This window comes from Oncorhynchus gorbuscha, linkage group LG21 (assembly GCF_021184085.1).
Source record: "Oncorhynchus gorbuscha isolate QuinsamMale2020 ecotype Even-year linkage group LG21, OgorEven_v1.0, whole genome shotgun sequence".
Lineage (NCBI taxonomy): Eukaryota > Metazoa > Chordata > Actinopteri > Salmoniformes > Salmonidae > Oncorhynchus > Oncorhynchus gorbuscha.
The window spans coordinates 11927331-11945301 of NC_060193.1; the positions used below are offsets into that span (position 1 = coordinate 11927331).

The 17971-nt window shown below is 50.9% G+C and overlaps 1 protein-coding gene across 1 annotated transcript in view; it reads left to right on the forward strand.

Moving 5' to 3' along the window:
- Positions 1 to 17971, forward strand: part of LOC124008463 (trithorax group protein osa-like) — a 183367-nt gene that overhangs the window by 107303 nt on the left and 58093 nt on the right. Inside the window, exon 2 of the mRNA XM_046319759.1 lies at positions 1664 to 3517. Within this exon, the coding sequence (XP_046175715.1) occupies positions 1664 to 3517 (1854 nt within the window). The remainder of the gene's footprint in view (positions 1 to 1663; positions 3518 to 17971) is intronic.

The window sequence follows — 17971 nt, forward strand, 5'->3', positions numbered from 1 at the left end:
TGTTTCTCAAACTAGACACTCTAATGTACTTGTCCTCTTGCTCAATTGTGCACCGAGGCCTCCCACTCCTCTTTCTATGGATATATATAATGATCATGTAAAGGTCATGCTTCTTGATATGCCACATCTGTCAGGTAGATGGATTATTTTGTCAAAGGAGAAATGCCCTCTCTCACCCTGTCTCTCCATCTTTACATCTCTGTCTCTCCATTTCTCTTCTTTGGCATCATCCAGTGATTCAACCTTCATTAGTCTTTTGGCTGAAGAGCTCTTTAGGAATGTTGATGATCACTGCAAACATCAGAAGAATTCAACGCTCTTAGAATGCTCCAGACCACTTGGATCCCTTCTGACACGCCCTTTTAGACTACATTCTAGAACCCTTTTAGACTACATTCTAGAACCCTTTTAGACTACATTCTAGAACCCTTTTAGACTACATTCTAGAACCCTTTTAGACTACATTCTAGAACCCTTTTAGACTACATTCTAGAACCCATGTCATGAAAACAAAGCATCTTACTTCAAAGTTCCAGCCACCACAACTAAAAGACTGTTATCTAACTATGGAATTAGATGAAAGCATCCTCTACCTCTGCATCTCTCTTTGAATAGCATAGAATCCCAATGAGGGGCTTTAGAGTTTGAAGTTTACAGGGGGTTCCAGAGAATTTGGGGATGGGGGGTTAGGGGGTGTCTTAATCCTTCTCGGGTTGCTCCTGGGGCTCTTGGGGTGAGGGGGGGTGACATTGACCCGTCAGTGGTAATAGAAACAGTCTTCTCAGTCAGTGATCCTTCTTATCCCACTCCTGGCACACACACACACACACAAAAGAGCCTACGGATCCCACTTCTGGCACCAGTGTGGATGCAGCTGCAGGGATGAAAGAACAGAAACACTAATAAGACAGCACTGTGTGTGTGTGTGTGTGTGTGTGTGTGTGTGTGTGTGTGTGTGTGTGTGTGTGTGTGTGTGTGTGTGTGTGTGTGTGTGTGTGTGTGTGTGTGTGTGTGTGTGTGTGTGTGTGTGTGTGTGTGTGTGTGTGTGTGTGTGTGTGTGGTGACTGGTGGGTTAGCTATATACCAGAGCCCTGAGATCCCTATAGACCTGCCAGACACCGAGTGGGAAGACCATGATAGACTGTATCATATGTTGAGACTATAGAAAGGTACAATGTTGAAAATAGAAAGCTTTATCGACAATATGAAGCTACAATGTTGATAGTCATTCTGTTTGGTGGTGTCTGATGGTGCTGATACTCATTATGTTTGGTGGTGTCTGATGGTACTGATTGTCATTCTGTTTGGTGGTGTCTGATGGTGCTGATAGTCATTCTGTTTGGTGGTGTCTGATGGTGCTGATAGTCATTCTGTTTGGTGCTGTCTGATGGTGCTGATAGTCATTCTGTTTGGTGGTGTCTGATGGTGCTGGTTGTCATTCTGTTTGGTGCTGTCTGATGGTGCTGTTAGTCATTCTGTTTGGTGGTGTCTGATGGTGCTGGTTGTCATTCTGTTTGGTGGTGTCTGATGGTGCTGGTTGTCATTCTGTTTGGTGGTGTCTGATGGTGCTGGTTGTCATTCTGTTTGGTGGTGTCTGATGGTGCTGGTTGTCATTCTGTTTGGTAATTCTATGTGTTACTCACCTTCTCTCTTTTCCCTCCAGCTGTCTGGATCACTGAAGAGGAGGCTGACTGCGACCGAGGGGGCCTACCAGGGAGGTTTACGGCAGGGCCAAGGGCCCGGTAACGGCCCAGGTCTTGGTCTGAACGGTACCTCCTACGGTACCTCCATGACCCAGGGTCCTGGGGTGCCCGCCAAGCGACTCTGCCTGGAGGATGTGACCCTCTCCATGGGTAGCAGCTTCCAGCAGAGTCCTTACTCTAGAGGACAGAGTTCTGGAGGTCATGGGGGTCCTGGAAGTCAGGGATCACTGGAAGGTAACAGGCCGGGGAACGGTAACCCCGGGCTGGGGTCGCCTTACTCAATGCCCCCTAAGGCGAGTCCAGGGTCTGCGGGTGTTGGTGGAGGACATTTTCACCCCAATGGAAGCTCCTCGTCGGCCCCATCGGTTGAGCAGGAGCTGCAAGATATTCTGGATGAACTGACTAAGAACCCGGATCCGTCGTTGACGGAGTTGGATCTTGACAAGATACTGGGGAATAAAGAGGAGCAGAATCAGAATCAAGGGCATGGGCCAGGGTATATCCACCCACACTCGCCCAAACGCTCCCCCCAGAGACCCACCTCTCACCTGGAGAGCCACCTCACCCGTTCCCCAGGCTTTCCCCAGGCCGGGTCTCCCCAAGTAGGCCCGAGTCCGGCTGGAGCTCCCTACTCCATCCCCCACCCCTCCAAACCAGTCCCCTCACCCCTATCGGCTTCTCCTCATCACTCCTCTTCATCCCAGAATCAAGCTCGTTCTCCAATGCTCTCAGCCGCCCTTTCGTCTCGACCCGGTTCCACGTGGCACGAAGTATCGCGAGCCCAACAGCTCCAGCAAATGGCGTCCAACTCCAACAAACACCTTTCTTCTAACACCCCTATCCAGCAGAACCAGTCCCAGAACCAGACCCAGGCCTCTATCCCTCCTCTATCCCAGCAAGGCTCACCCTGGGGCAGCCAGAAACTGTCCAACCTCCCCAACTCCTCCCCACTCCACCAGCAACCATTCAGCCCGGCTGGAAGCATCCAGAGCCCCCAGGGATCGCTGAGTCTCCCATCCGCTGGTCCTTCACCACCCTACCACCCAGAGAAGCTAGGCAGTCCGGCTATCGCCCAACCCCCCTTCAGCCCACAGAGTACCCTCCTACCTGGAGGAACGACCACCACATCCAGCACTTCATCCAACATCCAGGGGTCCCAGGCCAACTACATGCCCAGCGGAGTTGCACCGACATCAGGCGCCACAAGGCCCTCGCCCCCCTACAGGACGGACAAGCCCCATGTTAGTCCGTTGCTTCAACCCCAGCCTCAACCTCAACCCCAGAACCAACCCCAAACCCAACATCCACATCCATACAGCACCCAGAACGGGTCAGGACCAAACAACAATATGTCTAGCCAGCTCTACAAAGCCATGACTGCAGGTCAACCCAGCAGCCTCAAGCTACTAATGCAACAACAACAACAACAACAGCAACAGTCGAACACACAGCAGCTACAGACTAACGCCCAGCTAGGACAACACCCGTCCATGTCCAAACCAGGCAGTGGTGGCACTGTACCCCACCAAGAACCCCCATACTCCTTCACTAACACCAAACCCCTTCGCCACTTTGACCCCAACCCGGACCACCAAGGAGGACAGCAGCAGAAGATGGGGGGAGGTGGACCCCCTGGACAGGGACCCCCCAACCCCATGGCAGGTTATCGGGGAATGCAGCATGGGGGTGCTGCCGGAACAGCAGCATCTGTAGCAGCGAACCACGCCCATTTACTACAGCAGAGGATGCAGCAGATGGCAGCGATGCAACAGGCCACAGCAGGAGCCTTGGGAGGGCCACAGCACTGTAGAGAGGTAAGTCATGATTGGCTGATTCTTCTTCCTGGTTGCAGTAAATTGAGAGGCGATTGGCTGGTTCTGCTTCCTGGTTGCAGTATGTAAGAGGTGATAGGCTGACTATACTTCCTGGCATGTAAGGGTCATTGGGCCATACTGTAAAGCGGTGAGAGATTGGATGATTCTACTTCCTGGTATATGAAGAGGTGATTGGCTGGTTATACTTACTGGTCACAGTATTGGTTTACACTAATAACAGTGCAACAAACATGTCAGTGCTTCCTCCTGTTAGCCCAGAGTATTCATCTGGTTCTTACACAGACTGAGGGGGTTCCACTAGTTACCAGAGCCACAAAGTCAAATTAGCTATATCGTAGAAATGAATGAAAACAAAAATTAGCTTTTTGGTCTTAATTTAAGGTTAGGCATAAGGTTAGCAATGTGGTTAAGGTTAGGATTGAGTTTAGGTTTAAAAACAGAAATGGTAGAAATAGGCGGGATGTATGACTTTGTGGCTGTGGTAACTAGTGAGGACCAGGCTGAGGTCATTTCTGGGTTGTGTTGGGTTACTCCATTGGCTGTCTGTTTAGGGAACTGCTGTCTACTGCAGTTGTTCTAGCTGTATTATTTGGTGGTTAGGGACTGTGGAGCTCTGCTCTGTGAAAAGGCAGTTATATGAGGTGGGGAGTAGTGTTGAGGGGGGAGAGAGAGAGGACAGGAGAGGTGGGGGTAGGGGGAGAGAGAGAGGGAGGGTTACTTAGAGCCAAGAGGGGGACACCCTGCTGTTTCTAAGAGGGGGGAGAGAGAAGAAAAGACGAGTCAGGAAGATAGAGAAAGAGAGAAGAAAGGGATGGAGGGGAGGGAAGAGTGCGTGTGTGTGTGTGTGTGTGTGTGTGTGTGTGTGTGTGTGTGTGTGTGTGTGTGTGTGTGTGTGTGTGTGTGTGTGTGTGTGTGTGTGTGTGTGTGTGTGTGTGTGTGTGTGTGTGTGTGTGTGTGTGTGTGTGTGTGTGTGTGTGTGTGTGTGTGTGTGTGTGTGTGTGTGTGTGTGTGTGTGAATAGAAAAGTCAGGAAGATGGGGGGAGTGTGAAGGAAGAGGGGAACTGTGAAAAGTAAGCTGAGGGAGGGAAGGCAACAGAGACATGAAGGGGGGAGTGTGTGAATCATGTGGAGGACAGAACAGAACAGGCTAGAGGAAGAACACCCAAACTAGGGAAGAATACTGACTGTCCCCACTTCTTTTGTCTAGGGCTCATACAGTAGTACACTATATAGCGAAGAGAGAGAGAGAGAGAGAGAGAGAGAGAGAGAGAGAGAGAGAGAGAGAGAGAGAGAGAGAGAGAGAGACATTGTCATCCTACGAGAAACATTGTACACACACAGCACAGTTTTCTAAAGCCCTGTTCTGTGGTGTGAACTCAGTAAGACAAGACCGGGGTTTCCTGGCAAAATCAGCTTTCTGGTTGACTCAAGTGGGGCTTCCTCCCTCCCTCCCTCCCTCCCACACACACACACACACACACACACACACACACACACACACACACACAAGAGATGGGGAGAGGAGGAGAGAGAGAGAGAGAGAGAGAGAGAGAGAGGTGGAGAGAAATGGGGAGAGAGAGAGATATAAAAAATATGGGGGAGGGGGGAAGAGAGAGAGAAAGATGGGGGGAGGAGATATATGGGGGGGAGGAGAGGAAGAGAGAGACATTGTCATCCTACAAGAAACATGGTATAAAGGAGACGGACCCACTAGCTGCCCTCTAGGTTACAGAGAGCTGGTAGTCCCATCCACCAAACTACCAGGGGTGAAACAGGGGAGAGACTCAGGGGGTATGCTAATTTTATACAGAGCAGACCTACTCACTCTATTAAGTTAGTTAAAACAGGAACATCTGGCTAGAAATTAATAAGGAAATGACCTCAACAGAGAAAAATGTCCTCATGTGTGATACCTATATCCCCCCAATAGAATCCCCATACTTTAATGAAGAGAGCTTCTCCATCCTAGAGGGGGAAATCAGTCATTTCCAGGCCCAGAGACATGTACTAGTCTGTGGCAACCTAAACACCAGAACCAGACACCCTCAGCACACAGACACCTGCCTGGAGATCTAGATCTTCTGCACAGATTCTGTCAGACCTGTGTCAGGACCCAGTTACGAACCCGGGTCTCCGGAGTGAGAAACAGTCACTAAACCAACTGAGCCACGAATAGTCAGCAGAACCCAGAAGATGAGGCAGACACAGCAGTACTTGAGACGGTGTATTTAATGAATTAAAAAGTGAAGTTCTTCAGGAAAACATGCAACTCCACAACCTCAAAAGGAATTCCACAAGAACAAAGGTAATCCTCCAAGACAAAAAGGTAAATCCACAAGGTGGAAGGTATAGCACAAAAAAACCTCAAAAGATACTTAAAAACAAACAAACAAGAACAAAAAACAGAATTTCACAAGAGAGTCCACCGGGATCAACAAGAGTTCAGAGTACTAGGGCTGGGTGTTAACATACAAACACAGAGCAAAGAACTGAGTAAAACAAAGGGTTTAAATACAATCAGGGAAAACGAGGCACAGGTGCAAATAATAATGGGGATCAAGGGAAAACAAAAGGTCAAAAAGCACAATGGGGGCATCTAGTGACCAAAAACCGGAACAACCCTGGCCAAATCCTGACAGAATCCCCCCCCTAGGAACGGCTCCTGACGTTCCTACCAGCTCTCTCAGGGTGGAGGGCCCTGAACTGACGAATGAGGTCAGGGTCCAGTATGTCTTTGGCAGGAACCCAGGAGCGCTCCTCGGGACCGTAGCCTTCCCAGTCCACCAGATACTGCCAGGACCGCTGCACCCGGCGGGAATCCAGTATCCGATGGACGGTATAAGCCGGCTGGCCTCCAATGACACGAGGCGGAGGGGGAGGTCTGTCTGCCGGGACAAGGGGAGAAAAAAACAACAGGTTTTAATAAGGAAATGTGAAACGTGGGATTAATCTTAAGGGATCTGGGTAAGTGTAGGCGATAAGAAACAGGGTTAACTCTCCTGGCAACCTTAAAGGGACCGATGTATTTTTGGGACAGCTTGCGAGACTCCACCCGTAGTGGTAAGTCTCTTGTGGAGAGCCAGACTCTCTGGCCGGGGCGCAGGGTAGGCCCGGGACGGCGACGTCTGTTGGCTTGTTGTTGGTACCTCTGTGAGGAACGCATAAGATTAAGACGGGTCTTCCTCCACATAAGCCGACAGCGTCTGACGAACTTCAAGGCTGAAGGCACTCTGACTTCTGCCTCCTGGTCCGGGAACAATGGAGGGGCATAGCCAAACTGACACTCGTGCGGGACATACCAGTGGAGGAGGAGCGCAAGGTGTTGTGCGCGTATTCGGCCCAAACAATGAAGGACGACCATGTGGACGGGTTGTTACGAGTCATACATCGGAGGGTGGTTTCCAGCTCTTGATTCATCCTCTCTGTTTGGCCGTTGGACTCCGGATGGTACCCTGAAGATAGACTGGCAGAAGCCCCCATGAGTTGGCAGAAGGCCTTCCAAAACCTAGAGGCGAACTGGGGACCTCTGTCAGAAACCATATCTTGAGGAATGCCGAAGACTCGGAACACATGATTAATTACCAACTCAGCCGTTTCCTTGGCAGAAGGTAACTTAGTCAGAGGGACGAACCTGGCCGCCTTTGAAAACCTGTCGATTATGACTAGGATAGTAGTATTGCCATGGGATGGAGGAAGGCCAGTAATAAAGTCCAACGAGATATGGGACCAGGGTCTGTGGGGAACAGGTAAAGGGTGAAGGAGTCCTTGCGGGCGGAGGTGAGAAGATTTGCCCTGGCAGCACACGGGGTAAGCATTGACGAAAGTGGCAACGTCTTCTCTTATGGTAGGCCACCAGAACTTACGCTGGATGAACTCCAAGGTGCGACCTACGCCCGGGTGACAGGTGAGGCGAGAGGAGTGCCCCCACAGAAGGACCTGAGTCCTCACTGCCTTGGGGACAAACTACCGATTGGCAGGACCTCCTTTCGGGTCCGGTTCAATAGCTTGAGCTCGTCTCACGGTATCCTCAACTTGCCACGAGATCGGAGCCACGATCTTAGCAGCAGGAAGGACAGGCATGTCCGTGTCATCTCGAATGGCAGGAGCGTAGACTCGGGACTGTCATGCAGGTGAATGAGGACCCAAAAGCGACTTGGCGAAAACAGAGTCTTTAATCCAGTAAGATACTTAACAAAACAAAAGGCATAATACTACTCGTAAAGACGAGAACAGACTGAAGACATGATCAAGAACTGCAGGTTGCCTCGGGAAGGCACTTGAACCTAGCAGACTCAGACACCTGCTCACCACGCAGCATCTGAGGGAAACACGACACGACAGGGCAAAACATAGACACAGCACGGTGAATATAGACAAGGATCCGACAGGGCAGGATCGGAAAACAAGGAGAGAAATAGGGACTCTAATCAGGGAAAAGGATCGGGAACAGGTGTGGGAAGACTAAATGATGATTAGGGGAATAGGAACAGCTGGGAGCAGGAACGGAACGATAGAGAGAAGAGAGAGCGGGAGAGTGAGAGAGGGAGGGGGAGAGAGAGGGATAGAAAGAGGGAAAGAACCTAATAAGACCAGCAGAGGGAAACGAATAGAAGGGGAAGCACAGGGACAAGACATGACAATCAATGACAAAACATGACAGTACCCCCCCACTCACCGAGCGCCTCCTGGCGCACTCGAGGAGGAATCCTGGCGGCAACGGAGGAAATCATCAATGAGTGAACGGTCCAGCACGTCCCGAGACGGAACCCAACTCCTCTCCTCAGGACCGTAACCCTCCCAATCCACTAAGTATTGGTGACCCCGTCCCCGAGAACGCATGTCCATGATCTTATGTACTTTGTAAATAGGTGCGCTCTCGACAAGGACGGGAGGGGGAGGGAAGACGAACGGGGTGCGAAGAAAGGGCTTGACACAGGAGACATGGAAGACAGGATGGACGCGACGAAGATGTCGCGGAAGAAGCAGTCGCACAGCGACAGGATTGACGACCTGGGAGACACGGAACGGACCAATGAACCGCGGAGTCAACTTACGAGAAGCTGTCGTAAGAGGAAGGTTGCGAGTGGAAAGCCACACTCTCTGGCCGCAACAATACCTTGGACTCTTAATCCTGCGTTTATTGGCGGCTCTCACAGTCTGTGCCCTGTAACGGCAAAGTGCAGACCTCACCCTCCTCCAGGTGCGCTCACAACGTTGGACAAACGCTTGAGCGGAGGGAACGCTGGACTCGGCAAGCTGGGAAGAGAATAGAGGAGGCTGGTAACCCAGACTACTCTGAAACGGAGATAACCCGGTAGCAGACGAAGGAAGCGAGTTGTGAGCGTATTCTGCCCAGGGAGCTGTTCTGCCCAAGACGCAGGGTTTCTGAAAGAAAGGCTGCGTAGTATGCGACCAATCGTCTGATTGGCCCTCTCTGCTTGACCGTTAGACTGGGGATGAAACCCGGAAGAGAGACTGACGGACGCACCAATCAAACGACAGAACTCCCTCCAAAACTGTGACGTGAATTGCGGGCCTCTGTCTGAAACGGCGTCTAACGGGAGGCCATGAATTCTGAACACATTCTCGATAATGATTTGTGCCGTCTCCTTAGCGGAAGGAAGTTTAGCGAGGGGAATGAAATGTGCCGCCTTAGAGAACCTATCGACAACCGTAAGAATCACAGTCTTCCCGCAGACAAAGGCAGACCGGTAATGAAGTCTAGGGCGATGTGAGACCATGGTCGAGAAGGAATGGGAGCGGTCTGAGACGACCGGCAGGAGGAGAGTTACCCGACTTAGTCTGCGCGCAGTCCGAACAAGCAGCCACGAAACGGCGCGTGTCACGCTCCTGAGTCGGCCACCAAAGCGCTGGCGAATAGACGCAAGAGTGCCTCGAACACCGGGATGACCAGCTAACTTGGCAGAGTGAGCCCACTGAAGAACAGCCAGACGAGTGGAAACAGGAACGAAAAGGAGGTTACTAGGACAAGCGCGCGGCGACGCAGTGTGCGTGAGTGCTTGCTTAACCTGTCTTTCAATTCCCCAGACTGTCAACCCGACAACACGCCCATAAGGAAGAATCCCTCGGGATCAGTAGAAGCCACAGAAGAACTAAACAGACGGGATAAGGCATCAGGCTTGGTGTTCTTGCTACCCGGACGGTAAGAAATCACAAACTCGAAACGAGCGAAAAACAACGCCCAACGAGCTTGACGGGCATTAAGTCGTTTGGCAGAACGGATGTACTCAAGGTTCTTATGGTCTGTCCAAACGACAAAAGGAACGGTCGCCCCCTCCAACCACTGTCGCCATTCGCCTAGGGCTAAGCGGATGGCGAGCAGTTCACGGTTACCCACATCATAGTTGCGCTCAGATGGCGACAGGCGATGAGAAAAATAAGCGCAAGGATGAACCTTATCGTCAGACTGGAAGCGCTGGGATAGAATGGCTCCCACGCCTACCTCTGAAGCGTCAACCTCGACAATGAATTGTCTAGTGACGTCAGGAGTAACGAGGATAGGAGCGGACGTAAAACATTCTTTTAGAAGATCAAAAGCTCCCTGGGCGGAACCGGACCACTTAAAACACGTCTTGACAGAAGTAAGAGCTGTGAGAGGGGCAGCAACTTGACCGAAATTACGAATGAAACGCCGATAGAAATTAGCGAAACCTAAAAAGCGCTGCAACTCGACACGTGACCTTGGAACGGGCCAATCACTGACAGCTTGGACCTTAGCGGAATCCATCTGAATGCCTTCAGCGGAAATAACGGAACCGAGAAAAGTAACGGAGGAGACATGAAAAGAGCACTTCTCAGCCTTTACGTAGAGACAATTCTCTAAAAGGCGCTGTAGAACACGTCGAACGTGCTGAACATGAATCTCGAGTGACGGTGAAAAAATCAGGATATCGTCAAGATAGACAAAAACAAAGATGTTCAGCATGTCTCTCAGAACATCATTAACTAATGCCTGAAAAACAGCTGGCGCATTGGCGAGACCAAACGGCAGAACCCGGTACTCAAAATGCCCTAACGGAGTGTTAAACGCCGTTTTCCACTCGTCCCCCTCTCTGATGCGCACGAGATGGTAAGCGTTACGAAGGTCCAACTTAGTAAAGCACCTGGCTCCCTGCAGAATCTCGAAGGCTGATGACATAAGGGGAAGCGGATAACGATTCTTAACCGTTATGTCATTCAGCCCTCGATAATCCACGCAGGGGCGCAGAGTACCGTCCTTCTTCTTAACAAAAAAGAACCCCGCCCCGGCCGGAGAGGAAGAAGGCACTATGGTACCGGCGTCCAAGAGACACAGATAAATAATCCTCGAGAGCCTTACGTTCGGGAGCCGACAGAGAGTATAGTCTACCCCGAGGAGGAGTGGTCCCCGGAAGGAGATCAATACTACAATCATACGACCGGTGAGGAGGAAGGGAGTTGGCTCGGGACCGACTGAAGACCGTGCGCAGATCATGATATTCCTCCGGCACTCCTGTCAAATCGCCAGGTTCCTCCTGAGAAGTGGGGACAGAAGAAATGGGAGGGATGGCAGACATTAAACACTTCACATGACAAGAAACGTTCCAGGATAGGATAGAATTACTAGACCAATTAATAGAAGGATTATGACATACTAGCCAGGGATGACCCAAAACAACAGGTGTAAAAGGTGAACGAAAATCAAAAAAGAAATAGTCTCACTGTGGTTACCAGATACTGTGAGAGTTAAAGGTAGTGTCTCAAATCTGATACTGGGAAGATGACTACCATCTAAGGCAAACATGGGCGTAGGCTTGTCTAACTGTCTGAAAGGAATGTCATGTTTCCGAGCCCATGCTTCGTCCATGAAACAACCCTCAGCCCCAGAGTCAATCAAGGCACTGCATGTAGCACCCGAACCGGTCCAGCGTAGATGGACCGACATAGTAGTACATGATCTAGATGAAGAGACCTGAGTAGTAGCGCTCACCAGTAGCCCTACGCTTACTGATGAGCTCTGGCCTTTTACTGGACATGAATTGACAAAATGTCCATCAAATCCGCAATAGAGGCACAGGCGGTTGGTGATCCTCCGTTCCCTCTCCTTAGTCGAGATGCGAATCCCTCCCAGCTGCATGGGCTCAGTCTCTGAGCCAGAGGAGGGAGATGGTTGCGATGCGGAGCAGGGAAACACCGTTGATGCGAGCTCTCTTCCACGAGCCCGGTGACGAAGATCTACCCGTCGTTCTATGCGGATGGCGAGAGCAATCAAAGAGTCCACATCTGAAGGAACCTCCCGGGAGAGAATCTCATCCTTAACCACTGCGTGGAGTCCCTCCAGAAAACGAGCGAGCAGCGCCGGCTCATTCCACTCACTAGAGGCAGCAAGAGTGCGAAACTCAATAGAGTAATCCGTTATGGATCGATCACCTTGGCATAGGGAAGCCAGGGCCCTAGAAGCCTCCCTACCAAAACTGAACGGTCAAAAACCCGAATCATCTCCTCTTTAAAGTTCTGGTATTTGTTAGAGCAATCAGCCCTTGCCTCCCAGATAGCTGTGCCCCACTCTCGAGCCCGGCCAGTAAGGAGTGAAATGACGTAAGCAACCCGAGCTCTCTCTCTAGAGTATGTGTTGGGTTGGAGAGAGAACACAATCTCACACTGGGTGAGAAAGGAGCGGCACTCAGTGGGCTGCCCGGAGTAGCAAGGTGGGTTATTAACCCTAGGTTCTGGAGGCTCGGCAGGCCAGGAAGTAACAGGTGGCACGAGACGAAGACTCTGGAACTGTCCAGAGAGGTCGGAAACCTGAGCGGCCAGGTTCTCCACGGCATGGCGAGCAGCAGACAATTCCTGCTCGTGTCTGCCGAGCATGGCTCCTTGGATCTCGACGGCAGTGTTACGAACGTCTGTAGTCGCTGGGTCCATTCCTTGGTCGGATCCTTCTGTCATGCAGGTGAATGAGGACCCAAAAGCGACTTGGCGAAAAACAGAGTCTTTAATCCAGTAAGATACTTAACAAAACAAAAGGCATAATACTACTCGTAAAGACGAGAACAGACTGAAGACATGATCAAGAACTGCAGGTTGCCTCGGGAAGGCACTTGAACCTAGCAGACTCAGACACCTGCTCACCACGCAGCATCTGAGGGAAACACGACACGACAGGGCAAAACATAGACACAGCACGGTGAATATAGACAAGGATCCGACAGGGCAGGAACGGAAAACAAGGAGAGAAATAGGGACTCTAATCAGGGAAAAGGATCGGGAACAGGTGTGGGAAGACTAAATGATGATTAGGGGAATAGGAACAGCTGGGAGCAGGAACGGAACGATAGAGAGAAGAGAGAGCGGGAGAGTGAGAGAGGGAGGGGGAGAGAGAGGGATAGAAAGAGGGAAAGAACCTAATAAGACCAGCAGAGGGAAACGAATAGAAGGGGAAGCACAGGGACAAGACATGACAATCAATGACAAAACATGACAGGGACAGGGCATCCGGTTTGAGATTCTTCGACCCGGGCCGATAGGTGAGAATAAACTGGAATCGATTGAAGAAAAGAGACCATCTAGCTTGTCTAGAGTTCAACCGCTTCGCCTGCTGGATATACTCCAGATTTTTGTGGTCCGTAAGCACTTGAAACGGGTGAGAAGCCCCCTCGAGCCAGTGTCTCCATTCCTTCAATGCCATCTTAACCGCTAGGAGTTCACGATCCCCCACATCGTAGTTCCTCTCAGCCGGGGTAAGCCGGTGTGAGAAGAAAGCGCACGGATGAAGCTTCTTGTCTTCACCCCTCTGAGACAGGACAGCTCCAACACCAACCTCTGAGGCATCTACCTCCACCACAAACGGTTCATCCGTAGTCGGTAGTATCAGGATGGGAGCAGAGAGGACGCGCTGCTTGAGTCCTTGGAAGGCCGTCTCAGCGTCTCTTCCCCACAAAAACCTTGCATTGCCACCCTTGGTTAAAGCTGAGAGAGGGGCTGCCACCAAGCTGAAGTTCTTGATGAACTTGCGGTAAAAGTTAGTGAAGCTCAGGAAACGCTGAACTTCCTTAACGGATTTGGGGGTGGGCCAATCCGCTACCGCCCCTACCTTCCTGGGGTCCATTTGGACTCGACCGGGTTCCACTACAAATCCCAGGAATTGTACTCGGGATGAATGGAATTCACATTTTTCCGGCTTAACGTACAGATGGCTGTCTAGGAGGCGTTTGAGTACTTGTCTGACATGCTTTGTGTGTTCTTGAAGAGAGCTCGAAAAGATGAGGATGTCATCCAAGTAAACGAACACAAATATGTTAAGCATATCCCTAAGCACATCGTTTATGAGCGCTTGGAACACCGCTGGGGCGTTGGTCAGGCCGAAGGGCATCACCAAGTATTCATAGTGACCAGTAGGCGTGTTGAAAGCGGTCTTCCACTCGTCACCAGGTCTGATCCGCACAAGATGGTATGCGTTCCGCAGGTCAAGCTTAGTGAAAACAACTGCTTCCTGGAGCAGCTCGAAGGCTGTGGCCATAAGGGGTAGCTGGTAACGGTTACGGACGGTTATGGCATTGAGTCCCCGGTAGTCGATGCAAGGACGTAATCCACCGTCTTTCTTGGCCACAAAGAAAAACCCTGCTCCCGCCGGGGAGGTGGATGGACGCATGAGGCCTGCTTCCAGAGCATCCTTGATGTAGGTATCCATAGCAGCTCGTTCGGGTGGAGATAGGGAAAAGATCCGACCCCTGGGGGGGCAAGTGCCCGGAAACAGTTCGATGGGGCAATCATAAGGTCTATGGGGTGGTAGCATGGTGGCCCTCTGTTTGCTAAATACCAGTTTGAGGTCATGGTAACACTCGGGAACTCTGGTCAGGTCGATGGTTTCTAAAGACTCGAGAGTAGAACTCGGGGAATTCGGGAAAATACAAGTAGCTTGGCACGTATGACCCCACTGCTTGATAGTGCCCACAGACCAGTCGATGTGAGGGTTATGGCTGTGAAGCCAGGGGTATCCAAGGACGAGAGGGAACTCGGAACAGGAGATCAAATGAAAGTTCATCAATTCCTGGTGTTGTGAAACTGAAAGTCGCAAGGAGGTAGTGACATGAGTGACAAGTCCAGAACCCAAAGGGCTTCCATCCAATGTAGTAACCCTTTAGAGGTTCAGAGGGAACGCCATTCTCCTTCGCCCAGACACCATCCATGAAGTTACCTGTGGCTCCAGAGTCTACCAAGGCTTGAAGGTGAAGCTTGTGGTTGTCCCAGGAAAGGATGACTGGAATGAGCAGACGGGAGTTGGACGGATGGGAGGAGGTTATGTTTCCCGTTACAGTTCCCCCCGGTCTGTACGGGACAGAGCGTTTCCCTGGAGCCCGGGACACGTGGAACGGAAATGGCCCGGTTTGCCGCAATATAGACAGCGTCGCTCCCTCATCCGGCGGTCTCTCTCAGCCTGGGAGATGCGTCCAATCTGCATGAGTTCCGGTGGAGCCAGCGAGGATAAAGGTGGGGACTCGGAGCTGGGAATGATAGCGGCTAGAGGTCTACGGTTGAGTTCTCTCTCTCTCAGACGCTGGTCAATGCGTGAGGCCAACTTGATCAGGGACTCGAGTTTGTCCGGTGGTTCCCGAGTGTCCAGTTCATCTTGGATAGTGTCGGAAAGGCCTTTCAGAAAGCACACCGTGAGCGCCTCGTTGTTCCAGCCACTCGCTGCTGCCACCGTGCGGAACTGGATGGCATAGTCCGTCACGCTGCGCCGACCTTGGTGGAGAGTCAGGAGCTGTTTGGCTGAGTCAGGACCACTGCTTGGGCCTTGAAACACTCGTTTGAATTCCTCAGCAAAGGCAGAGTATCTGGCACAGCAGGAACTATGGGCATTCCACACAGCAGTAGCCCAGGCCAGGGCTTTTTCCGACAGCAGGGTGATGATATATGCGATCTTAGACCGGTCGGTGGGGAACGACGAAGGAGAGAGAACATTGGGTGAGAAACCCTTTACAAGCACTTGGATCACCTGAGAACCGTTGGGGAGGTGGAAGACGAGGTTCAGCCAGAGGGTTAACTGCCATGGGTACGTGAATCTGAGGTACTGGGACTGGAACTGTTGCCGGGGTAAGTCGATCAGATATCTGCTTTATGGAAGTCAGCATCTCCGACAGAAGATGAGAATGTCTAGCCATGAAGGCCTCTTGCTGAACCAGGGCGGCTTTGTGGCGTTGGACAGTCTCCTGGTGGTGGGACAGCATGGCAACAAGGTCCTGGGAACTGGCTGCCTCTGGGTTCATTTCTGGCTCTGTGTTTCTGTCAGGACCCGGTTACGAACCCGGGTCTCCGGAGTGAGAAACAGTCACTAAACCAACTGAGCCACGAATAGTCAGCAGAACCCAGAAGATGAGGCAGACACAGCAGTACTTGAGACGGTGTATTTAATGAAGTAAAAAAGTGAAGTTCTTCAGGAAAACATGTAACTCCACAACCTCAAAAGGAATTCCACAAGAACAAAGGTAATCCTCCAAGACAAAAAGGTAAATCCACAAGGTGGAAGGTATAGCACAAAAAAGCCTCAAAAGATACTTAAAAACAAACAAACAAGAACAAAAAACAGAATTCCACAAGAGAGTCCACCGGGATCAACAAAAGTTCACAGAGTACTAGGGCTGGGTGTTAACATACAAACACAGAGCAAAGAACTGAGGAAAACAAAGGGTTTAAATACAATCAGGGGAAACTAGGCACAGGTGCAAATAATAATGGGGATCAAGGGAAAAGAAAAGGTCAAAAGGCACAATGGGGGCATCTAGTGACCAAAAACCGGAACAACCCTGGCCAAATCCTGACAACCTGGGCCCTGACAACCTGGGCCCTGACAGACCTGGGCCCTGATAGACCTGGGCCCTGATAGACCTGGGCCCTGACAGACCTGAGCCCTGACAGACCTGGGCCCTGACAGACCTGGGCCTTGACAGACCTGGGCCCTGACAGACCTGGGCCCTGATAGACCTGGGCCCTGACAGACCTGAGCCCTGACAGACCTGGGCCCTGACAGACCTGGGCCTTGACAGACCTGGGCACTGACAGACCTGGGCCTTGACAGTACATCTCAGTAAGACAAAAATAATGGTGTTCCAAAAAAGGTCAACAAATACCACAGGTAACTTCTACAAAGTTGTGAACAATCTGAGAGACAAGGCAAGAAGGACCTTCTATGCCATCAAATGGAACATAAAATTCAACATATCAATCAGGATTTGGCTAAAAATACTTGTATCAGTTATAGAACCCATTGCCCTTTATGGTTGTGAGTGAGGTCTGGGGTCCGCTCACCAACCAAGAACTCACAAAATGAGACGAACACAAAATTGTGACTCTGCATGCAGAATTCTTCAAAAATATCCTCAGTGTACAACGTAGAACACCAAATAATGCATGCACCCACACGAAACACGCTCCCAGACACACACAAAACACGCTCACAGACAGAAACAAGAAACACGCTCACAGACACACACACGACACATGCTCACAGACGACACATGCTCACAGACACACACACACACACACACAAAACATGCTCACAGACAGAAACATGAAACACGCTCACAGACACACACACGACACATGCTCACAGACAACACATGCTCACAGACACACACACACACAAAACATGCTCACAGACACACACATGAAACACACGCAATGACACGCACACACGCGAAACACAAAACACACTCACAGACACACATACACACGAAACACGCTCACAGACACACACACACACATACGAAACATGTTCACAGACACAGAAGAAACAGGCACACACACACACAGAACACGCTCACAGACATACACATACACAAAACACACTCATAGACACACACATGAAATACGCTCACAGACACACGCACACGTAACAAGCTCACAGACACACACACACGTAACTCTCTCACAGATTCAGGACGTCACTGACACAGACAGGGGTTTCACAGACACAGACAGGGATTTCACAGACACAGACAGGGCTTTCACAGACACAGACAGGGGTTTCACAGACACAGACAGGGGTTTCACAGACACAGACAGGGGTTTCCTGGCAAAATCAGCTTTCTCGTATTTGTTGACTCAAGTTGGGTTTCCCTCCCTCCCTCCATCCCTCCCTCGCACACACACACACACACACACACACACACACACACACACACACACACACACACACACACACACACACACACACACACACACACACACACACACACACACACACACACACACACACACACACACACACACAAACTTCTATGGAAAGAACCCTCTCTCTCTCCCTCTCTTTCTCACTCTCTCTCCCTCTCTCTCCCTCTCTCTCCCTCTCTCTCTCCCTCTCTCTCTCTCTCTCTCTCTCTCTCTCTCTCTCTCTCTCTCTCTCTCTCTCCTCTCCCTCTCATTTTCTCTCTCAATTCTCTGTCTTCCCCACTT